Below are 25,039 nucleotides of genomic sequence, written 5' to 3'. Positions count from 1 at the left end.
CAGATGGTGATAACTACAGCTACCTTGAAGATTTGCTGGAAGATTAGTGATATGTAAAGCACCTGGCACACAGTAAGTGCTAAATCAATGATAGTTTTATTATTATGTTAGTAAAATGTCAAGAAAATATATCAGCAAAAAGGGAGTAAGCCCAAATACAAAAAAACTGGGGTAGGAATTAACTGGCATAATCATTAAATTGCAAAATTATTTGGGGAATACGTTGCTTTATGTGTATTTCGACCAGATGTAAAATTTAGTCAACTGTTTATCAAATGAATGAAAAAAATGGATGCTTGAATAAATGAATGAATAAGTACCTTGCCTGTTTTTAATATCATTTTGCCCTCAAAATGGGTTGTTATCACTAAAATGGTTTCATCACTGACACTATCACTAAGGATATCTTGAAGAACCTATAAAGAGCAGTATCAAATCAATGGTCTTGAGCAGAACTGTTTTTCCAGACTTAATAGGAGAGATTAGGGCTGAAATGAAGAAACAACTTCTTGAGCAATATTCCATCCTCAGACATTTTTAAGAAGACAGATAATTCTCCAAGCTGGAAATGTCTTCATCATCTGTGGTAGCCAGCTTCCAGGATAGCCTCCATTGAACCTTACTTCCTAGCATTCACGCCTGTCCCTAGTCTACCTAAATTCAATCAAGGATGGCCCTGAATACGGCAGAGGTGATGTGTGACTTCCAAGGCTACGTCATAAAAAGCACTGCAGCTTCTGCTCTGGTCTATCAGATTGATCACCTGCTCCAAGATAAGCCAGTAGTCATACAGTGGGGAGGATACTCAAGTCATCCCCTGGAGAGATCCATGTGTGGCCAACAGCCTCTGCCAGCCCACTGGACATGTGAGAGAGCCACCTTGAAAGAAGTTTCTCCAGCTCCAAAGAGTCTTCAGAAGACCACATCCCTAGCCAACATCTGACAGCCACCTTAGGAAACACTGAGACAGAAATGCTCAACTGAGCCACTCCTGAATTCCTGACTTATAGAAATTGTGAGAGAGAATACATGATTTTTTATTGTTTTAATCCACTAAGCCTTGGGGTCATTTGATAAGCAGCAATAGATGGCCAACACATTATCAAGGAAAACATTTCTTGCTACTGTCCAAAGTGTCCTGCTTATAGGCTGAACCAGATGATCATTTAAAGTAACCTCTATCTTTACAACAGCAATGTTTAAACAGCTTGTCATGTCATTAACTCAGTATCTTTTCCTATAAAATTCTTATGAGACAAGGATAATCAGCCAATCAAATATATAACAAATATCAATTAAGTTTGTGGGAATTAGAGAAACATGAGGTAAATCAGAGTCAGAACATGCCTATAGGAGGAGCTCTCACAGCCATACACCATCAGTTAGCCCAGACTGGAAGAGACATACCCCCACATCCTTCCCACAGGAAGGTATTGCCTACTTCATTATCCAGCAGGATGAAGAAAACCATTTTTCTGGCCAACCATAGCCTAGCCAGTCAGAGGCTGTAGCGCCCCAACCAATGAGAAGCCTCCAAACTTTGGACTCCCAGTGTCCTCCAGTGAACTCTTTAGTTACGACAGCCCCTACCAAGGCCCCCTTTTCCCTATAAAAGCAAGCTCCCTTCCAAGTTCTGTGGATTTGCCTGTGGTCAACCATAGTTTCCATAACCTGAATCTCAATTCCTCTGGCTATTCCTGAATAAACTCCCTTTTGCTGGTAAAATAACTGACTATTATTAAAGTTAATAATTTTTCAAGTTATTATTCTAGGTGCTCCACTGATTAAAAGGTATGATGACGCTAATGATAAAAATAACAATAATAGTAACATTTATAAGTAGTACTAATATTTATTAAGCATCTACTTTGTCTCAGTGTTTTAGACACTGTGCATCTACTTTCACTTAATGTTAATATATATTGCCAAGAATCTACAATGGAGAACAGTCTCTTCAATAAGTGGTGCTGGGAAAACTGGACAGCTACATGTAAAAGAGTGAAATTAGAACATTCTCTAACACCATATATAAAAATAAACTAAAAACGGATTAAAGACCTAAATGTAAGACCGGATACTATAAAACTCCTAGAGGAAAACACGGACAGAACACTCTGAATAAATTGCAGCAATATTTTTTCCAACCAGCTCCAAGAGTAATGGAAATAAAAGCAAAAATAAACAAATGAGACCTAATTAAACTTAAAAGCTTTTGCACAGCTAAGGATACCATCAACAAAACGAAAAGACAACCTACAGAGTAGAAGAAAATATTTGCAAATGATGCAACCAATGAGGGACTAACTTCCAAAATATACAAATAGCTCATAGCTTAGTATCAAAACAAAAGCAAAAACAAAGAAAAAACAAGCAACCCAATCAAAAAATGGTCTGAAGACCTAAATTGACATTTCTTCAAAGGAGATATCCAGATGGCCAAAAAGCACATGAAAAGATGCTCCGTTTTGCTAATTATGAGAGAAATGCAAATCAAAACTACGAGGTATCACCTCTCACCAGTCAGAATGGCCATCATTCAAAAGTCTATAAACAATAAATGCTGGAGCGGGTGTGGACAAAAGGGAACCCTCCTACACTGCTGGTGGGAATATAAATTGGTGCAGCCGCTATGGAGGACAGAGGTTCCTTTAAAAACTAAAAATAGATTAACCATATGATTCAGCAATCCCACTCCTGAGCATATATCTGGAGAAAACTATAATTTGAAAAGACACATGCACCCCAATGTTCACAGCAGCACTACTTGCAATAGCCAAGGCATGGAAACAATCTAGAAGTCTATTGACAGATGACTGGATAAAGATGTGGTATATATACACAATGGAATACTACTCAGCCATAAAAAAGAGTAAAATAATGCCATTTGCAGCATAGATGGACCTAGAGATTATCATATGAACTGAAGTAAGTCCGACAGAGAAAGATAAATTATCGTATGATGTCATTTAAATACAAATTTTATTTAGAAACCAGAAATAGACTCAGGGACATAGAAAACAAACTGTGGTTACTAGGGGGAAAGGGAAGGGAGGGATAGATTAGGAGTTTGGGATTAACAGATATACATTACTATATATAAAATAGATAAACAGCAAGGACTTACTGTATAGAACAAGGAACTATATTCAATTTCTTGTAATGAGCTGTAATGGAAAAGAAACTGAAAATATATATGTATGTATATGTATAACTAAATCGCTTTGCTGTACACCTGAAACTAACATTGTAAATTGACTACACCTCAATAAAAAATAAGAATAAAGAAAAAAATATATATATATATATGTTGCCAAATGTTTTCCAGGAAGGTCATATCAAGTTACACTCCCATCTGCAGTGTATAAAAAGAGAGTCACTGCATATTTACCAGCACTTAAACAAAGGTTTTTAAAAAATCTGATAGGTGAAAAAGACAATAGTTTAATCTGCACTTCTATGATTACTAGACCCTGATAAGTTAAGCACATCAAATCTTTGTCTCACATACATTACAAATATTTCTCACCCAGGTTGGCACTGTGTTTTCTTGAAATTTTGAGTCAAGTCAATCTCTTCCTTTGTAATTTCCTACAATTCTTTTGTAATTAGATTCTTCTCTACTTCTAGATCAATGAAATTTTCACTTGTATTTCTTTCTAGTTTGTTTATGGTTTTGTTTTTTACATAGAATTATTTTTTGTTGCAGAATACAGAGTAAAAGTCTTTTTTCCTCCATAATCATGTCTCCTTCACTAATAATTGAATAAAATTGAATAAGTTTTCCTTTCCCCACTGATTTATGATGCCACCTTTACTATCTAAGGAATTCTTATATTACTTGAGTATGTTCTTTCACTGTCGGTTTTGGTGCTAGTACTACATCTTTTCTGATTACTGACTTCTACACATTCATCAAGAATCATCACATTCTCCTCCAGGAAGCCTCCCTGATTCTTCCAAAAAGATATAATTTCTGCCTCCTTTTTCACCTTTATAACATACAAAATTCTGCCTTGTATCACAGTCAACAGAGTTGATTTTACCCAATTACATTAATGAGAACAAGGAACAGGTATATTATCCAACAAACATCACTGGGCCATCCATGATGAAAGGATTATAAAGGTGAATGAACTCTAGACTCTGCTTTGGGGAGTTCACCACTTAGTAAGGGAAAGAGACACGTAAATACATGTGATTAAATACAGTACGATTAAATAGCATAAAAATAAGCATATACAAGGAAAGAGAAAGGTAAAAATTACCTAAGCGAGCACTGGGCAGTGTTTCAAGTAGTGGACATACCTATGAGCTGGATTTATGGAGTTTCTTAAATGTCAGAGGAATTTGTAATTCATTTGAATGACAAAGTGCATCAATTCAGATTCTTCAACAGAAGCTACATTAATTTAGCCTGCATTCTGAGAACTTTTTAAGAAAGCCTAATATAGTGTGGGTTAGGACGGCCAAGCCTAGGAGCAGCTCTGCTCGGAAACCGTTTTCATGAGCACGAACCCGGTTAAGACTAGAATGGGACAGGGGGCAAACTACCCACCAAGTGTGTTTGGGAGAAAATCAGACACAGGAGTGAGATAACACCTTTTCTGATCTATAAACCACTTTTACTGGAGTTGGTTTAAAAGGCATGAGGGCTGCAGACACCTTGTCGTGGGAGCCAGCACAGTTTCAGGCTCGAGTCTCACCTCGCCCCGCCCCTCAGGGCCCCGCCAAGCCCTGGCCAGACGTTAGGACACGGACCACTGACGTCATGCAAAAGTGACGTCATCAGCACTGACGCAGTCTCACAGGGAGGGGCCTCAGCTCACCTCAGAACGCAGTCAGCTCCACGGAGCAACGAGGTGTCTGCCTCGCGCTCTGCGCTGAGGGTCCGAATAGTCAGAGCTGCTGGAACAGAAGCGCCGAAGTCGCTCAGGAGCTGGAAAGTGGCCACGCCTCTCCGGCCTTGGCCCTTACCCGCGTCCTAAGGTCCCGGCGCGGTCCAGGAGGCAGCGCGCTCACGAGCCCGCCGCTTGCGGCGGTCACGCGCACGCACGCTCGTGCGCACGTTCCCTGAGAACCCGGAAGTGCGAGGGACAGGAGAGGCACGTGGGTGGAGCTGGAGCGCAGCTCGCATGGGGGAGTCTATCCCGCTGGCCGCCCCGGTCCCGGTGGAACAGGCGGTGCTGGAGACTTTCTTCTCTCACCTGGGCATCTTCTCTTACGACAAGGCCAAGGACAATGTGGAGAAGGAACGAGAGGCCAACAAGAGCGCGGGGGGCAGCTGGCTGTCGCTGCTGGCGGCCTTGGCCCACCTGGCCGCGGCCGAGAAGGTCTATCACAGCCTCACCTACCTGGGGCAGAAACTAGGTACCTCCGCCCCGCCCCCCGTGCCCCTTGAGGAGGAAGGAGAGGGAGTATATTCCCCTATCGGCAGTGGCTTGGGTTCCCTGTCTCTGTCACTCTAGCTGCAGGCTCAACTTGGCACTCCCAGATCTCCTCCCACCGGTCCCTTCCTTCCCTCGGCTTCCACAAACCCCGCCCACCGGCCTCCGCTGCTGATAGATTGGCCAACGGGGTGGCTGTTTTTTGCAGGGCTGTGCTCCAAACCGATGGATGTATCCATTTTGCTCATGCATGGATTGGTGCCATAAATGATAAGTTAAGCAAACTCTATGTCCCCGCTCTTCTAACCAGTGACACTGCGGCCAGAGGAGCAAAACTTGGCAGTACAACCTAGTTAATGAACACTATTGTTTGGCCTCTTAAGGTTAAGGCCTTGGAAAGGTACAGATGGAGTCCTACCCCCTGTTTGTAGGCCCTCAATAAATATTTAATGAATGAAGAAAAATATGAATACTGGACAGGAAAGGCAAGAAATAAGCCTAACACTAGCAATAGGGGACTTACAGGGAAAATGGTAAACACTCTTACCATCCCATTATAAATCTTCGCCCTGAAAATAAAATCCAGGGGTTGATTCAGCTGATTTTCATCAGTAGAAACAATTAGTATGAGTAGATCAGAAGGAAATAATATATGTGTAAGCCAAGGGCTATGCATTAGAAATTATTACTATTTATAATTACCAATATTATGAATCCCAGAGCTTTTAGAGTTGTTTTAGTACTTTAGCCTACTTTAGACCCTTTATCAGATGCACAGGGTCTGGTATGAATGAAGGACACATATATACAATGTAGACTAGAAATATACAATTGTGTGTAGACTCTGTTTTGAGTTTTTCTGCCCAGTTTCCTTATATTGCCTGAAGGTGATCATATACATCTTGCTTTCAGGAAACACTCAAGGGGGCAGGCTTTCTGAGATCTTAATTTTGCTTTTAGCTTTTCAAACAATAACTTGTTATTTAATATATTGACTTATTGGTAAAAACTGGTCAGATAGTTTCACCTTGTGTATTTTTTCCTCCCTTTTCTACGTTGGCACTTCTCACAAATTTATAATTGCTGTCGCAGTATTATAATTCCCCTTTCTGCAGATTGGCAGATTGTGTGTGTGCAATTGTGTGGGTAGGTGACAGCGCCCATACCAGAATACCTACCTTTGAACTGTCAGATTGTGTTTGTATCCATATGATTTATAAAAAATTATAGATTTATTTTAGTACATCTATATGAAGGGGGGATGCTGGCTGTAAAATTGAAGGTGAGTAATTTTCTGGCAGTTTTAGTGTTTTTAGATTCCCCCACCTCATGAAGAATGCTGATGGATCCTAGTGCCATGATTCCTAGCTTGGGGGCTTTTTTAGCTCACCTTTGAGAACTTGATGAAACCTGCGGCCTTGCTCTGCAGAAAAAAAATATGTGTGTAGTACAATTTTGCATATAATCTGAGAGGATTGGATTCAGTTCAGTTGGATTTCCTAAAGACTATTTCTAGATCTCAGTTAAGAAATCTGCTACACTAGTTTAAATTGTACGTGCCTGGTGTTAGGTAAATAGAACTGGTTGTGCGTAAGAACATGCATAAGGCCATCACTGTCTCTGACTTGGGTTCTGTGAGGTGGCTCTGATTATCTAAAGTGATTAATTCTGCATGGACCCCAGCCTGGATGGGTGAGCCTGAGGATTGTGGTTTGAAATTGATCCAGGGAGCAATTTACACTGTGAAACAAGCCCAAGTGCTGTCCAGGCTCCCAGGTGATCTCGCACTTTGGAGTAAATGTTCTGAAGATAGCATGTTTAATTTTAATGCGTCATAACTTACTTACATGTACAGTAAACGTAGGTTCCAGATGTAAAATTTTAACTTTGCAAGTATCTTACAGTTTTTTGGTACCGGAATGATTGTGCTACCAACGTGCTTACAATATGACTTCAGGTTATTGAGCTGACTCTCTATTTTCTTAAAAACTTGGGAGAATTTGTCTGTTGCCATTTAAAACAGTCCCATGGTCTTCAACTACATTGCTGATTAGGATGTTTATATGGTTTTGTTTAAAAAACAAAACAAAAAGTTTGTATTTTTTAAACACATGAAAAAGTATGGTTTAAAAAAGTGAGTCTTTTTGACCTCATTCTTGTGACCCGTGTTTAGTGGAGAACTTTGCAGTCGATGCAAGCCTGGGCCTTTGGGCACAGGACGGAGCTGACAGGGAGCCTTCTGTTGCTGTCTTGTCTCAGTGCTGAGAGCCCTCATCTCAGCGCCTTCTCTTTACTCTAAGGGGGGAATATACCTGTTTGGGGAAGGATCAGTGATTAAAATATGCTGACTCAATGCCTGCAGAGGACTTTAGAAGGTCACACTTTTCTCCCCTTTGTTTCATTACCGGAGAGTTTCCTTATCTTCTGGTTGCTGGAAGTTACCAGGGTAGAAAATGAATTCAGAACTGATGTTTAAAATTATCATTAGCAAGAAGTTGTAGAATAAAATATTTAATTAGAGGTTTTGCTTGCTCCTTCAATATACTCATTACTTGAAGTTTCATGATGTGAGAGACTGTTGAAATCTTTTTTTTTTTTTTTTTTTTTGCAGGAGGGAGGTAATTAGGTTTATTTGTTTATTTATTTGGCTTTTTAGTGGAGGTACTGGGCATTGAATCCAGGACCTCACGCATGCTAAGCATGTGCTCTACCATTTAAACTATACCCTCCCTGCCAATGTCTTGAAAAATAATGAGCATTCATAAAAAGAGCCATCTGGAAATAATTCAGAATAATCATATTTTTGTCAATTCGAAAAACTGAAAAGAGAAGGAAGTCTAGTGTCTCTGATTCCCTGTTTCCCAGCATAAAGGAAGGCCATTCCCCATTGGATATTCCTAACCAGATAGGCTTGTGCTCCAGAGAGCACTGAGAAGAGAGACCTGTTTAAAAGAAATGTGTTGGTGGTCTCTCCCTTCCTTATAGTGTCAGGTTCCTTGGTTTTACATACTAGTGATTGATGTTTATTGATAAGCTTTAAAAGGTATTTTTGGTATTTATGGGTGTTTCCGTGTGCCCAGATAAGGGTAATATGTTTAAGGAAAGTATCCTTTTTTTCACCTAGAGTTAAAATTTGCACCAAGATCACCTTGTTTAACAGAGGAAGTGAGTACACAGTTGAGGTCACCTAGCTATCTGTCACATAGCTAGCTTTTTTTTTTTTTTTTTTTTGACAGTACTTGAAGCTCCCAATTTACCAAATTTTCAGAAGCCTAACTGTGTAGTGTTGAGAATGCCTTATAGCAGCTATAAACGGAAGGGAAAGGGATTAGCATTACTGAATATGCGCTTTGCTCCAGGCATGTTGCATATCACATGTTGTCTCATTTTGTCTTCTTAGCAGCTCTTTTACTGGTTTCATGTTAAAATGACAACTAAGGCCCAAAGTGGCTAAGTCATGTGCATATTACACAGTTTGTCAGTTTGGAAGCTGGGATTTGGAACCAAGTCTGTCGGACTTCCAGAGCTTTTAGGGTTTACGTGGTACTCTTGTTACCTTCCTAACCTGAGAGATTTTGTCCTAGACCAGGGCACAGAGGTCTTTTTATTCCATACTGTCACTTTACAAAATCTGCAAAGCTAGACCAAATATGGGTGCAGAAGGCAGGCAAACCTTCCAGGATTCAGCATTGCATGGATATTGGTGTCAGGGTCAATCCACTTGTACCATATGGTTTTTGCTGCTATTAGGAGAAGTGATGTGAATGATAGTCAGTCTCTGGGCAGTATATTGGGGAAAACACTTTTTAAGTATTAGTAGTTTGCTTATGGAATCAGCAGTAAGTAGGGTAACCAACACTGTAGGGTTGCCCAGGGTTGAGGGGTTTCCCAGGACATGGGATGAAGGGGTTTCCTGAGAAGCTAGACTTAAAGTGTTAAAACCTGGAAGGTCATGGGTAAACATGGGTAAACATGAGAAAACATGAGCCAAGGTGGTCACCATAGTAGTAAGGGATGTAAGAGCCAATTCTTGAAATGTAAACTGGGCAGTGAACTAAAACAGTATTGTGAAATGTTTCAGTCATTAAGAGGATATTTTACAGATGCCTTGATAAGTAATTTTCACTCCTAATTGGTGTGTTTAGAATAGTAATTCATTCATTAAAGCATTCTGTTACTCATCTCTGAGATTTTTATATATTTCTAAGAGTTACTGTTTTAAATCTGCCCTGTTTCTTTCCCTTCTCCCCGTGTCCTGCCTCTGCCCCTTTGGTAGGGTGCAGAATTGCTTAAAAAAACATCTATGAAGCTGGCTCTATAATTAGAAATATAGTTGATCATATAATAATGCAGAAGTAAGGAAATGATGCCTATGCCAGTTGAACCATTCTGACTGTTGAAAAGAATGTATTTGGCCTTATTTTTTGCTGATTTCATTTACATCAGCAGTTACTTATAATTGTCTCTTACTCTTAATAATTCACAATGTGGTGCTAATTGTGATATACCTGTAGTGTCAACGTTGTTAACGGCACTAACATTTTCTTTCTCCCCCTGGGTCCCCAGTAGTCTGTGTTTTCCATTTTCTGGTACAGCTTAAAAGCAAAATGCAACTCCAAAGCAGAAGTAAAATTTTCTGATTAACCTGGAATAACAACAGTGTTTCATAATCGGATGTTCTCTTTTGCTTCAAATATATTTATGTGGAAGGACGGTTTTTTAGATCCAGGTTGATGTCACTTGCTAGGTTAATCACCCTCTGAATTATATCTGAATCCTTACTGAAATGGGTTGGGGGAGAATTGGCTCATGGGTTAGGAGGTTACACACAGGTCCATTGCTACACTAATGAGTTGTACCAGGCATTTGCTTAACTTACTCTGCAGTGAAATTATGACTCACAAAATATTTAAATCCAAATCATGGAAGTCAGAGAATACGGCTGATGAAAAGTACCACGTTTTGAGCTCAGCAGTTCAGATACTTTCCTTTTGGATGCTGGGAGGTGTTTTGTGCTTCTGGTTTCTCTTCCTTACCTGTCGTGTGCTTGTCATTTGCCTACCAGGGGGCCAGTCTTTCTTCAGCAGGAAGGATTCCATCCGCACCATCTATACTTCCTTGCATAACGAGCTGAAAAAGGTAGCAAGTGGCCGCAGTGCCCTTGGAGGGACCATACCTCATGTGGAAGAGCTCCTTTCCCACCTGTCAGAGCAACTCTGCTTCTTCGTTCAGGCTCGGATGGAGATCGCAGACTTCTATGAGAAGATGTACACCCTCAGCACCCAGAAGTTCATCAATGCTGAGGAGCTTGTTGGCCTTTTGGACACCATCCTCAAGAAGTACAGCTCCAGGTAAGTGCAGATGAGGAGGGAGGGAGGGGCGGAACTTGGCAGCCTTGCAATCACACACACAGTCTCTGTTTTCCCTACCTGCCTGTGAAAATCTGTGATGGAGTAAGTATAAAGGAGAAATAGCTGTGTTACATTTTATACATGGTAATTAATCAACAGGTATACATTTAGGCATCTTCTTTGGGCTTAATTAATACCCTGCTGGGTGGATACTTCTCTGAGCAACAGCAAAAGATTGAGAATGAAGTATTCCTTAAAAGATATATTATAACCGATTTTTCTGCTTATGAAAGAATTCACACAGTAGCAAGAGATTGTATATCTCATATTGTGACTTTTTAACAAACTGTTGTTCAAATAAAGGTTCCTTTCAAAGTAATCACCTTGGTGAATTATCCACTCGATTCCTCTGATGGAGCCATTACTTAACATGTGTTGGAAACTCCTTTATAATTGTTTTCAGCACCTGTGGCACAGCTTTGCTTTTTGTTTTAAACTTCCTTGGTAGAGGCAGGCATCTGTGCTCTAGAGGAGGGCATACTTAAGTTTTTCTGATAATCAAAAAGATATTGGGGGGGTGGGTATAGCTCAAGTGGCAGAGCACATACTTAGCATGGACGAGTTCCTGGGTTCAATCCCCAGTACCTCCTCTGAAAAATAAATAAGTAAACCTAATTACCTCCCCCACAGAAAAATAAACAAAATAAATAAAATTTTTAAAAAAGATATTAGTAGCCAGTTTAATTTTTTTTTAAGATATTGATCAGCTGGAAAAAAATTTTTGAGGGAAATTGCTACTGACAAAGAAACAAGACCCTTGCAATGTATTGCTCACTGCTTTGCCCAAAAAGCAACTCAAAAAGAATTTGAGAAGTGTGAACATCACTGACTGTTGAATGACCCAGTTTTATTTCTGGGACCGTAGAGCCTGGCAGAGAGCCTTGCACCTTGCGGGTGCTCAGTCATTTTATGATGAACTAAATGGAAAGTGATGACCTTAAAGGACACCACTCTTTTGGATATATGATATGCTTACTTTAAAAAGAAAGGCAGATATGTTAATTTATATTCACAAATGAAGACTGATACTCATCTCATTAATGGACTGGGGGAAGAGGGCAACGTGGGGAGATTAAAAGAGACTTCAGAAAGAAGGTACCATCTGAGAAGACTTTTAAGGCAGGTAGGATTTTGAAAGCAAAGGTAGGTAGAAAGCAAAAATATCTGCAGTTCCTCCATATCCGTGGTTCCGATCCAGGGATTCAAAGGATTTACTTTGAAGAAAACCTGGGAATTCAAGCCTGCATCATTCAAGGGTCAACTGTAGTCTAAATTTTCATTTTATTTATTTTTATAGGCAATATATTAACATGGCTTAAAGTTTATAAAAGTACAAAAGAATAGAATAGTGAAAAGTCTGTCTTCTGCCCCTGTTCTTCAGCTACTTAATTCCATTCCCAAGAGTCAATCAATGTTAATAAGTTCTTCTATTATTCTCAAGAGATAGTCTGTGCATATAAATAACTCACATTTTTTTATAAACAAATTTACACATTTAAAAATATTTTGTTTGGAAAATTCTTTAATTTCTTCCTCAAATCTGATTAGCATATGTTTTCTTTTAATCAAATAATTTTTTTAAAAAACCAAAAACTACAGTACCATTGGAGATAGGATTCTCAAGGGGAAGAGATCTCTTGTGGTGATTCCCAAATGCTAATGTGAAAGCATTTTGCTGAACCATTTCCAGACCTTAAGAAAACAGCCAGACCTGGGCCTGTCTTCTTCTTTCCCAAGAGAGTAAGACTTAGCAATTTTTGATTGAGTGCACAGAAACCTGTCTGTCTTAAAAGTTCCCTGCGATACAGATACATAAGTCTGCAAGGGAAAACTGGATAAATAAGAGAAAGATGCCAACCCTGGGATATACTGGTTGTTGAACTTTACCAATGTGTGCACATGTGCACGTGGGTGTATTGTGTCATAGTAATGAGGGATTATTACTATTTAACTTTTTATTTTTATTTTATTAGATTTGTGATCTATCATCTTTGAACCTTCTTTGAAACATCCCACTTCCCAGAGCCTTGGACATTTTTTCCATTGCAGTAGCAAAAGCCCAGATTTCATTCTGGAAGCTCTTAGGGCAGTACTTGGGTGCACCCCTCATCCTGCTGAGTGGATACAGATGGAGCTGGGTTGTATTATCACAGATGGTCAACAGGGGTTTTCATCTGTAGTCTCCATCCTCCATCAGTGCTACCTTTGTCTAATTAATAGGGAATTACTGATCACAGACACAATCCAGTCTGAAAATTATCTAAGAGGCTTTGGGTTAATTTGAATATAAATTCTGTAGTTTAGAATTTCTGAAAAGTTGAGATTCTGCATAATACATTGATTTTCTTTGGGAAGTGGAATTATTTTAGATATAAATTAACATGATTTGCCCTTTGCCAGGATAACATTCCTTTTTCTGTAGTCTTTTTGATTTGACATCTGTGCTACACCAAGCACACTTTTTTGGTGGTTCCGGTGTTCTAGAGAAATAATTCATATTTTGGTATTCTGTTGTATTGAAAGAGTTAATCCTTTTCCCAAATGGCCCAAGTTATCTTTCAGGGACTATTGATTTGTCCCAATATACATGATCCACATCAGAACACTGATAAAAAAAATTGTGTGAATCTTTCATCTTTCAAACAATGAAATGCTTTAAAAAAGGATTTTATTTTAATTTTTGGGGTGGGAGGTAATTAGGTTTATCTATTTGTTAATGATTTTTAGTGGAGGTACCAGGGATTGAATCTAGGACTTTGTACATGCTAAGCACGCACTCTACCTCTGAGCTATACCCCTTGTCCCCCAGTGAAATGCTTTTGTATTAAAAAGTTAACAAGTGTGATGTGTATCGTGGAGTCTAAACCTCTGGCACTGATTTGAGATGCAGATTCAGTATGAGTTATTGCAATGTCCCATCTGCTTTCAGAGACGAAGGGAAAACGTGTTTTGTTTTTTCCTCTGGAAGCCAGTTGTGCTCAGATTAGAATGATGTTAAAGGTTTCTTCTTTAGGCAAACTTACTACATTACTAAGCAAATATAAATTCTTGTTTAAGAATCACAGTCATTTGTGATGCTGCATTTCAGACTAAATAATTAACATTAATCATTTGAGTTTTCATTAGAAGAAAAAATATGGATTTAACTCATGGAGGGTCAGGGTGTCTACTATTCCTTGAATACTTTTGAGAAGTAGAGCTTGGGTTTGTTTTTGTTTTGTTTTTTTCCCCAAGAAAGCATCAGTGGAACATTTTTTGATTCTGAATTTATTTTGAATTTATTTACCCAACTGTTTTGTACAATGGGCATAAAAGAAAATTTTGGCTAATCTGGTTAAAACAAAACTGGAAGATAGATTTTAAATGCAAATTAGTATTTACTCTCCTACATCAAGAACATACTTTTTTTAATTGACATATTTGATATACAATATTATATGTTACAGGTGTACAGTATAGTGATCCACAGTTTTTTAAAGGTCATACTCCATTTACAGTTATTATAGAATATTGGCTGTATTTCCTGTGTTGTACAATGTATCCTTGTAGTGTCTATCATACATAATAGTTTGTACCTCTTAATCCCCTACCCCGATGGTGCCCTTCCCCACTTCCTTCTCCCCACTGGTAACCACTAGTTATAGAAGATAATTTTTAAGAAATAATTCTTTTAAAGAAGTTAGCAATTTGTGCATTCTAGACAGCTTTTAAAAATCTATCTGATGTGGCAATAATATTCTATTAAATGATTTTTATTCTTTAACCATAATTTTATTGCTAGAATTTAAAAAACATTTTTTTAAAAAACTGAGTTACATAAAATTTCTTATTGCATTTTAGGAAGCACATTTTTTTTTTTAATCTGAATGCTTCAAATGGCAGAATTCTTACCAAAGGCAGAACTGTGAATTATTTAGGCTTTATGCCCTTTTTCCTTCAAAAACAGATTTGTGATGATAAGACTATTTTTTGTTGTTGTTGTTGTGTTTTTGTTTGTTTTGATTATAAGACTATTAATGAAAGTTAGTTGTGTGTGTGTAGTTCAACAAGGTTGTTTATTGCCCCCTGAAAATTTCATAAGCAAAACTAACAATAGTGCAATTTCTGTGGGGCTCATTCTGCTGTAGGCATTTGACGTATGTAGATCTTAACAGTGAAAATCCAAGGCTTTCTGTGATCTTTCCCCAGCCTACCTTTTCAAATTATCTAAGGCCCATCAGATGCCTTAAATTGCACTCAAATTCTTAGTAAAAAGGAAGCGGCTTCAAAGAGAAAACTTTGAGGATTTAAGCAGAAGCCCCCAACACAGTCCACAATGTAATGTATTCCCCGAATTTCCCATTTCCTACCTTGGTTCCTGTTACTTAGTTTGCTTAGAAAGTCCTTGAATTTGTAGGGGAGGAAAGAATATCTTTTTCCTCTACCCATCTAAGTTCTCAACTGGGGGCCATTTAACAAAAGACAGATTAACAAGTGGAAAGCATACAAATGTATTTAATATAGGTTTTATCAGGTATGGAAGCCTTCGTAAAGAAATGAAGGCCCAAAGAAGTCCTTAAACCTGTGTTTTTATGCTAGATTTGGTGAAGAGTGGAGGGATGTGGAAAAAATGTGCTAGGATGAAAAAAGGTGTGAGCTAAATGTACTAAACTGGGGGAAACAGTGAGGCCTGTTCATTCAGATTCCTGTCTGTGACCTTTTGTCTTTGAAGATAAGGATGCGCCTTTCCTCAGGGTACAGGGAGGGAACGTCTTACCTGAAGGTTTCGTGACCTGCTTCACAAGGGGGTCAGAAAGTCCTTCCTGCCATTTCTCAAATTCGTTCAGCTTAAAATGGTCAGTATACCAAGATGCCATATTTTGGGGTAGCATGTTCTGAACCCCATCCTGTCCCACTATGCATCACTTGTTGAAATAATCATTCTGTATAACAGACCACCCCAAAAATCATACTTGCAGGCTTGCAGGCCTACTGGGAGTTGGCTGGCCTAAGCTGGGAAGCTCTGCTTAATGCGACTGGTCTCCTGGGGCCTGGCTTATAGCTGTGAGCACTGGGTCTCGTCAGCTCCAGTGCGCTCGTTCTGAGCCCAAGGTTAGCGGGGAAGCAGCTACCCAGGGATGATGGCCCAAGTGCAAGAGAGCAAGCCCGACCCACCTCCTTTTTAGCCTTTGTTTGCGTCAGATCTGTTACCATCCCTGTGGCCAAAGCACATCACAGAGCCCGATCTGTGGTCGGGGTGGGAAGGTACCCTTCCCCTCTGGTGGGAGGAGCTGCAGAGGCACACACAGCCAAGGGTGTGGAATCAGGGGTGGTTAAGAATTGGGGCCAGAGAGTTAAGCCCTCATCTTCACCTGGCTAAATCTACCTTCTCTTTAAGCTTTATGGCTCAGTTCAAATCCTATCTCCTCTACAGCCTGCACAATCTTTCTACCAAAAGGAATTGCTCTTTTTTTCTAAACTATTATTTGATTTGTACCCCTTGTAAGAGAGGTATTACTTCCTACCTGTGTCCATTGTAAATATCTCCTTTTACCAGGGGAAGTCCTATAGGGCAAACCTTTGGCTAATTCATCTTTATTTCTTCAGCAGCACATTTGTATCTGCTTCTACTTTTTTTTTTTTTTTTGGAACCGGGTGGTAATTAGGCTTATTTATTTTTTCACGGACGTACTGGGGATTGAACCCAAGACCTCGTGCATGCTAAGCACACGCTCTACCACTGAGCTACAGCCTCCTCCCCAATTTGTATCTAAAAACTAGTAAACTAATTGTTTTAAATGAGATTATAGATTTTTAAAACTGGTGAAATATACATAACATAAAACTTACTGTTTTAACCATTTTAAAGTGTGCAGTTCTGTGACATTTCATATATTCCCATGGTGCTACAGTTTTATTTTTTATTGGGCTTCTGACTACTCACATGCAGGGGACTCACATACTTTTGGAAGGAACTCCTTGATGGGGAGGGAGTGTGTGCTCGAGCTCTTTCTCTCTTTTTCTGTCTTCTTTTTTGGCTTTTTTTTGGAGTAGATGTTTTCTGCAAATAGTTGTCAATTTATTCTGTATTCAGACTCTCTCAAGCTTGCTGCCATAGCTGAGGTATATATTTTTGGATTACAACAATTTAACAGACTCCCCCCACCCCCGCCATGGTGTGAGATGCGAATAGGTATGAGGCACAGAGTGGGAATGGGAAAATGCTACAACATAACGCTAATCTCAAAGTCTTGGCAGAATAACATTAGCATGAATTTATAGCTCTTTTTAAGGATGAAAAGTATCTTCAGCATTCACGTTTCATCCTAATAAATGTTGAACGTCTAAACACTTTTAGCATATGTTTATGGAAGAGCTTGTGCAGAATTCTTTGTGAAGGGTTGTACAGAGAATTCATGTTCTTTCAAGGAGAACCTTGGATATAAATGGATTTCCTACTGGAAACAGAAAAATCACTTCAAGTTTTGTTATTTGTGGTAGAATGATACCATTTTCCTGGTTATTAACAGTCTTACTGTGTTTGTAGTTCCTTGGCAGATTTTCTTGATACCCATGATTATAGAATCTTGTTATACTTAATGCTCATTAACCGTCAAGTTGCCTGAAGGCTAAGGTGGTAAGAGCATTTCTTAGAATGCAGAGATTTTGAGACATGCTATAGTGTGTGTGTATTAGACTTTCTTAATGTTTATTTTGAATTGTGTAGTGTTTGAAGAGTCCAAATTAATTGAGCACATGAACCAGAGGATTTGACATCTGGTGTATCTATCTGATTCTTTGAGTGTATTATTAGACTATATCTTCCACCCACGTTTTAGCTTCCCTAACTTGAAGGATGTGAATTGTAAAATGCCAGTAATAGAGAAAAAAACAGTGTGTTACTGTCATGTGAATAACTGCATCCTATTTATCATATGATAATCAGTTTCTATCTTATAATATCCAACCTAGTGTGGGCTCTCTGAATCACAAGACATTGTGTTTAAATAGATTTTTAAAAAATCTTGATATACTTGTGATTTTTTTTCCCTAATTGTTTAATTGATGACCAGCATTATCCTCTTCAGCTGAGGCCAAAACAGCTGTGTAAGACTCGCAGGTCTCATTGACAGTGAAGCAATAAATCACGTGGGCTCAGGCCTGTAAAGCATCTCCCATGGTGCCTGGGGCGTGGGGTATGCTCAGAAAATGCTAGATCTTCCCATATCTTGCTAAGATGATTCCTGAAACCTCCCCAGATGCATTGGAACTTGAGGAAGAGTATAAGGGCTTCCTCTAGGCTCCTTGAGAAGGAGGATGTACCAGGCCATGCAGACACTGAAACTCCCTGGGCATTTTTCAGAAGAAAAAGATGAGCAAAAACCTCTAAGTGGTCCATACAGAGAGGCCTCTCTGTAACCCTTCCATCTCATTGTTACAGAACTTCATTTGAGATCATAAGCAAAAGACGGAATCAATGAGGCAGAAACTAGGATTCAGCTCTTAACACAGTTACTGCGTTGACCAATTTTCTACTATGTGCTATAGGTTCGAGATAAGGAGTGAAGGAAGTGGGCAGCTTTTACTTCCCCTCAGGAGGAGCTCAAAGCAAGGGTGACCCTATGTCCCAGTTTGTCTGATAAATTATATGATTAAGCTACCACAAGGGAAGACAGGTCATAAGAAACTAGAGGATGTAGTCAGGGGGCCCGACCTAGTCTGGGTTGGACAGAAAAGACATTTCTAAGGAGGTGACTCTAAAGAGGAGACCTAAAGTAGCAGAAAGTAGTGGTGATGGAAGCGGGTCAAGCTCTTACTGGCCTCAGGGTCTTTGCGGGTGCGCTTTTCCCACCTCTGCCTGGGAGAGAGGCTCCTCACACATCTTGTCCCCACCCCCTTCAATCTACTATACAAGGGAAGTAGAAAGATGTTTTACAAACAGCAGGTAGCAGTCCATGAATCATAAAATTAATTTAGTGAGTAGTCCTCTAATTTATATATTAATATATATAGTCCTCTCTCTATATATTACTAAATATCAAGAGTACATTTTGCATAGTAAGGGTGAATATGAAATTTTAAAACCTTTTATTTATCTACAGGTATATGTCCTTAGTCACCTAGTATTTCTTACTGTAAGTCACGGTCAAAAAATTCTAAAAAACATTCTGTCTGGAACAAGTAGAAACGCAACAGCACTATTACCTTAACCTTTATGATAGCGTCACATTTCTAATTATTTAATGTCTGGAGAAAGTGAGAAGAATGGGAATGCGGCTCCAGCTGAGAAGGGGCCAGATTCTTCAAGGCCTTGTAAGCCTTTTTAAGGATTTTGGATTTTATCCTGAGATAAATGGAAAGTGACTGAAGTGTAAGACTTTTTTAATTAGGCCACCATTTTGTTTTTAACTGCGATTAAATATGAAGGGAATTTGGGAACTAGGATGGAATGAGAGCTTTTGGTAAATGTTCTATTCCTTTAATAAACATTGATTGATTATATACCATATTTCAGATACTGGTTTATAGTCTCTACTCTCATCTGCAAAATAGGTTTAATAATACCTTTTAGAGTTACTGAGAGCATTAAATAAGTTTATGTGTTCTATACACATTTAAAAGATGTTTTAGTGACCTTTTCTTTGCCTCTTTTGGACGACACCCTGAAAATAGGATGCCTTGTTTTTTGTTTTTTTGTTTTTTTAGTTATCAATATTGCATTTTATTTGTCAGTTATTTTAACTACTGGTATATAGGCACGATAGAGTGATACAGAGTCACTTGGTGAGAGAAGTGCTTACTTTCCCCCCCACTTCTTATAATAATTCTGATTGCACCAGGGAGAAATTCCTTCATTTCATTTAAATCATAGGATGCCTTGTTTTGATGATAATGTTCTCATAATAAATATAATTCCCAGAATAAATGAAATAAGAAAGACTGATAGCTAATTCAATTTCTCTGTATTTAAAAAGAAGGAAAAGAAGGTAGCCACTCTTTTTTTTTTTGACATCAGGCTATTTCCAGGGGAGTCTATGATGCTGACATAATTCTGAGATGGTGAAGTTAGGTCAGAACAATCTTTTAAATAAATCAACATGGAGTCCTTCCATCTTTCCTTCACTCTCAGCCCCCAAACATAATATTAGTTGTCTGACCACACTGTTCTGCTTTTTTTTTTTTTTTTTTTTTTGAGGCTAGAAAATGTCATCTGGGTATCACATTTCCACTTAGTTCTGTAAATTTCCCTTCCCCTTTTAGATTTCACCACCCCATCCTCAGTCCCCTGGAAAGCAGTTTCCAGCTGGAAGTCGATGTCCTGAGTCATCTACTGAAGGCCCAGGCTCAGGTCTCCGAGTGGAAGTTTCTTCCGTCTCTGGTTAATTTACACAGCGCTCACACCAAGCTCCAGACCTGGGGCCAGATCTTTGAAAAGCAACGGGAGACCAAGAAACATCTGTTTGGAGGGCAGTCTCAGAAGGCCGTTCAGCCCCCACACCTTTTCCTTTGGCTAATGAAACTCAAAAACATGCTTCTTGCCAAATTTAGCTTTTACTTTCACGAGGCACTGAGCCGACAGACAACTGCTTCGGAAATGAAAACACTGACTGCAAAAGCCAACCCAGACCTCTTTGGAAAGATTTCCAGCTTCATCAGGAAATACGATGCTGCCAACGTGTCCTTAATCTTTGACAACCGAGGTTCCGAGAGCTTTCAGGGTCACGGCTATCACCACCCCCATTCCTACAGAGAGGCCCCAAAGGGCGTGGATCAGTATCCGGCCGTGGTGTCTCTGCCCAGCGACAGGCCTGTCATGCACTGGCCCAATGTCATCATGATCATGACAGACCGCACGTCCGACCTGAACAGCTTGGAGAAAGTGGTCCACTTCTATGACGACAAAGTTCAGAGCACCTACTTCCTCACCCGCCCAGAGCCTCACTTTACCATTGTTGTCATTTTTGAGTCAAAGAAATCCGAAAGAGACTCCCACTTTATTTCCTTCCTTAACGAGATCTCGCTTGCCCTTAAGAACCCCAAGGTTTTTGCAAGTCTGAAACCTGGATCCAAAGGTTAGCAGGTGATATGTGTGCAAGGTTTTCAAGGCTGGACATTGTGTTCTTAATTGCTCTAACAATCCACAGTGGTCTGTGATTAGAGTTTTCGTGCATTCGTGCTTCTTTCAGAGCTAAATTAAAGACAGATTCTCCCTAATTGTATCACACACTCTTAAGCAATTAAAGCCAACTGCATTACATATCCAAAGAGTAACCTAGGAAGGGATCATGGCTCCTGTCTCCGTGGTACAGCAAGGTACTCTCAGTGTTTTCTCCTCTTTTCCTGTATTTCATGTAGACTGGATATTTATTGGCTTTTGATTTACCTTTCTGGATATTTTATGTTGTTGTAAACATTGTGTTCCGATGCAACTCCAAACGCCGTCTCCTTCTCCCACTTCCTTGGTGAGTGATTGGCGTACGATATTAAATGGCTTTTTTACTATTAAATTAGCAAATTATAGTGAAATTTTAAGTTTCACGATTCTGATCAACAAACTCATTTTTTTGATGCCAAAATTAGGTGAGAAATTTCTGTCAGTTATTGGAATCGAAGGTGAATCAGAGTGGTTGCGTATTGTCAGGTTTTAACAGTTCTGAGGAGCTTCACGGCAACTCTAATAGTCATGGGTTATTTTGGCGGGTGACCTACACACCTAACTGCGTTTGTTTTCACCTTTGTAAAGTTTGAATTTTTCGAGCTCGAGGGGAGCGGGTGGCCGGCCGGCCGGATCGCCGGGCGAGTGCGGCGGGCAGGGGTCAGGTTGCAGAACGCGGCGCGGGAGGCAGGCCCCTCGCCCCGCCGCAGCCTCCCTCCAAGAAAGAATTTTTTAAAAGTTTGAATTTTTCGCTCTGTTTTCAAGTCAGCATAAGCCATTAAGTGGGGTTTCTTCGTTGTTCAGCATCGTATCTGCTTGGCTCTCTGTTTATCACCTTTCTGCTGAAATGTAGGTTCCCGTTTGGTTCCACCCCCTGGTTATTTTTAGGCTGAAAAAGCACGCAGTCTTGGTTTTTCACTACTTTTACGCGTAAATTCACGCGACTTAGCCTACTTTTACAAAATCACAGTGCAGGTCTTGATACCTTTTACTTGCTAAAAACCAGTTGTGCGTTCAAAAGAACGCCCTTCCTAGTTGAGTAATCAATTCTGTAGTTAAGCACACCTGAACTTGGGTTTCATGCCTGGCTCCCCCAGATTATTTTTAGAAGCGGTGATGCTTCTTAACACATGCTGCTTTAACACCTTCCTTCAGTAGGTGTTTGTGGGGAAGGAGGTGGATCAGTGAAGGCAAAACGGGCCGTGGAGACCTTCCCTTCTCGGTTATTGCTTTGGAATAAAAATAAGCCACGAAAGGTAATTGAGTTGTTACTATTTGGTAGTTTCTTCAAAACTTGTATGCAGTGTCGTGATCAGCTCAGTCCTGTTTCTGGTGACTACACGGGGCAGCCGCAGCCGGCAGGGGCCAGGGCGCCCCTCTGAGTCCATGCGGGGGGCCTGCCCACCTCAAACCGGACTCCCTGGTAGAAGAACCCACTGGCCTGTTATTTTCTGGGGAGAGCATGTTTTCTTTTCTTTCTTTTCTTTCTTTCTTTTCTTTTTTTAAGTAAAAGTCAAATGATTTGTAAAAAGCCAGTTTGCTTTAGACAGAAAGTAGTGATTTACCTCTGCATTTTATGTACTCAGGTTCTATAAAATGTGGACACATTTTACAACATTGAGCTGACAGAAAAAATTGAAAACAATTGGAACTAAAAAGTCACATCATTTCCCCTCCCTTTTGTGTTTTGCCAAGAAGCTGAAAAATATTCCTTTGGTGTTCATGTATTTTTTTTTTCTAGAGAAAACCACCATTAGCCTTAATGATACAGTCTCCCATGTACCTAAAAGAAATATGCCTCAGTGGAACATGGAAGAGAGTGTAAATAAAACATTTATACAGTATTTAAATAACTAGTCCTTGCCTAGAACATATTTGAATTGTATATTTATTTTTAAACATATTTTCGTTCAAGCTGAGAAACAAAGTCATTTTACCCTAAGATTTGTCGTCTAAAATCAGTAACAAAATGATCTATAGAGTCTGAGTTTTGCTAATTGGAAGAGTCAGTCCCATATTTTCTGCAGACTGCTTGCTTTGAAATTTGTTTCTAAACCACAGCTTAATCAGTTTTTATGGGTAACCAGCAATGTGGTCAACACTTAGTTTGCCAACAACTCCGTCAAGGAGTGTTCACTTTAGGCTGTTCGGACACAGGGTGAACGTTTACGACTTTGTCCTTTGGGGAACAGCCTGGTATCTGACTATGGCACTTTTGGTGTGTGTGTGACAGTAAAGCTGAATTCTTAACTGAGGAGCTAATGCTCTTTGTACGATTGCTTTGTGTGTTTGGAAATACTGGAGAAAATTTACTTTGAAGAAACAAAATTGTTAGCATTTCACTGCACTCCCAGTAGAGTCACCCAGGGGAATAATCTAAATAAGTTCACCCTTTGACCCAGCAGCAAACTTGCAGTTCTGTTTGGCAGGTGAGCCTCTGCGCTTGATTTCCTTGTCTGTAAAATGGGGTTAAGGCAACGCGGGCTGCCTTTTTCAAAGGACGTGTAAGAATGGAGTGAGATCACGCATGTAAAAAAGGCTTTGCAAGCTTGCCTGAGTTTGAACGCCGTATAAATAAACGATGGACCACTCTTTCTTTAAACTTAACACCTCTCCTGTTCTCGTCTTTCTCTTCTGATCGGTGACAAACCTATGCTTAGTTATTAAGTGTGAACAGTACTTAAAGAACTAGTTTAAAAGAAGAGGCAGATAAATGTCTAACCAACCCACCCACTCCACTTATTTTAGAGTCTTTGTGGTTCTTTGTTCCCAAATTTTTATGATTGATTGATGGTGGCATCATGTCACGTCTTGTATTTTCTTACTGGTATTTTTTTGTCTGGTTGCTCTATCATGAGAGGGGTGAGTTAAAATCTCCAACGGCGACTGTAGATTTATTTCTCTCAGTTTTTTGCATTTTGTATTTTTAAGCCCTTTTATTAGGTCCATATACATTTATAGTTTTTCTGTCTTTCTCTTGTATTAACCGTTTAATTGTTATGAAGTTTCCTACTTTATTTCCATTACTACTGCTTTGGAGTCTGTTTTGCCTCATATTTTTATGACCTTCCCAGCTTGCTTAAACTTCCTGTTTGCATGTTATGTCTTTTTCCATATTCTCACTTTTCATTCTTTGTATCTTTGTTTTTAAAGTGTCTGTAGTGAGAACTAAAGAGAGAAGACTGATTAAAAAGAGCGGTAACCAACTCTGCTTGTCAATCTGACAGTCTCTGCCTTTTGAAATGTTTAGTTCAATTCTCCTGTGAACTTTTTACAGTCAGAGTTTTGTTGATGGTGTCCTCAAAACTGTTGTGTAACATGTTTTCTGTTCTTTTTCCCACCTTTATACTGGGAATTAGATCACAATGTTTGATCAGATTCAGTCTTTCTCTGAATTTCTCTCTTTCTTGCTTTTTTTTAATTGAAGTATAGTCAGTTGCAGTGTGTCAATTTCTGGTGTACAGCATAATGTTTCAGTCATACATGTACATATATATAATTGTTTTCATATTCTTTTTCATTATAGGTTACTACAAGATATTGAGTATAGTTCCCTGTGCTATACATTAGAAATTTATTTTTTTATCTATTTTATATATAGTGGTTAGTATTTGCACATCTCAAACTCCCAGTTTATCCCTTCCCAACCCCCGTCCCACCCTCCCCCATACCCATAAGTTTGTTTACTATGTCTGTGACTCTCTCCCTTCCTCCATCGCTCTCTCCCTCTTTTCCTCCCTCCCTCCCAGCCTTCTTTCCTTCCTTCATTTTTTTGTGTGTTTTATTAAACAGCCAATACCTGGCATTCCCTAGATTGGTTATATCACTAGAGGTTACAAAATGGTGATATTCCAATTATGTCATTTCATTTTCATTTATTAGACAGAAATCTACAAAGAGAAACTTCACCTCCAACTATTTGATTACCTTGAAGAACAGTTCAGAAGAAATGACTGGATAAGTGCTTGATTCTTTTGCCAGTTTTAAAAATAATGAATTAATTGGATAGCATCTTCCAGAGACACTGGGAAGTTTTAAAAGAAATATGTAAGAATTTATGAGGATTTCTGCCTTCTGCCTCTTACATCTAACCTCGAATTTGAAACAAA

At 39.3% G+C, this 25,039-nt stretch overlaps 2 protein-coding genes across 3 annotated transcripts in view; one reads left to right on the top strand and one right to left on the bottom strand.

The window, feature by feature from the left end:
* XPOT (exportin for tRNA) overlaps window positions 1-4,966 on the bottom strand; it is a 134,129-nt gene extending 129,163 nt beyond the window's left edge. The window contains exon 1 of the mRNA XM_074375064.1: window positions 4,827-4,966. The gene's annotated coding sequence lies outside the window, so the exon portion shown is untranslated. The remainder of the gene's footprint in view (window positions 1-4,826) is intronic.
* A 166-nt stretch (window positions 4,967-5,132) lies between these two features.
* Window positions 5,133-25,039, top strand: part of KICS2 (KICSTOR subunit 2) — a 47,807-nt gene continuing 27,900 nt past the window's right edge. The window contains exons 1-3 of one of the 2 annotated variants that reach the window (XR_012510640.1): window positions 5,133-5,367; window positions 10,450-10,735; window positions 20,036-21,088. Coding sequence is in view for 1 of the 2 variants with exons in the window: in XM_010970518.3 (XP_010968820.2) it covers window positions 5,133-5,367; window positions 10,450-10,735; window positions 20,036-20,852 (1,338 nt within the window). In the remaining variant the exon portion in view is untranslated. Of the gene's footprint in view, window positions 5,368-10,449; window positions 10,736-20,035; window positions 24,150-25,039 lie in introns of those variants that run through there. The other variant, XM_010970518.3, reaches the window with a different exon arrangement.

The sequence above is a fragment of the Camelus bactrianus genome, chromosome 12, assembly GCF_048773025.1.
Source record: "Camelus bactrianus isolate YW-2024 breed Bactrian camel chromosome 12, ASM4877302v1, whole genome shotgun sequence".
NCBI lineage: Eukaryota > Metazoa > Chordata > Mammalia > Artiodactyla > Camelidae > Camelus > Camelus bactrianus.
Note: the sequence above shows the minus strand (reverse complement) of the source record. Positions and strands in the feature narration are given on the sequence as shown.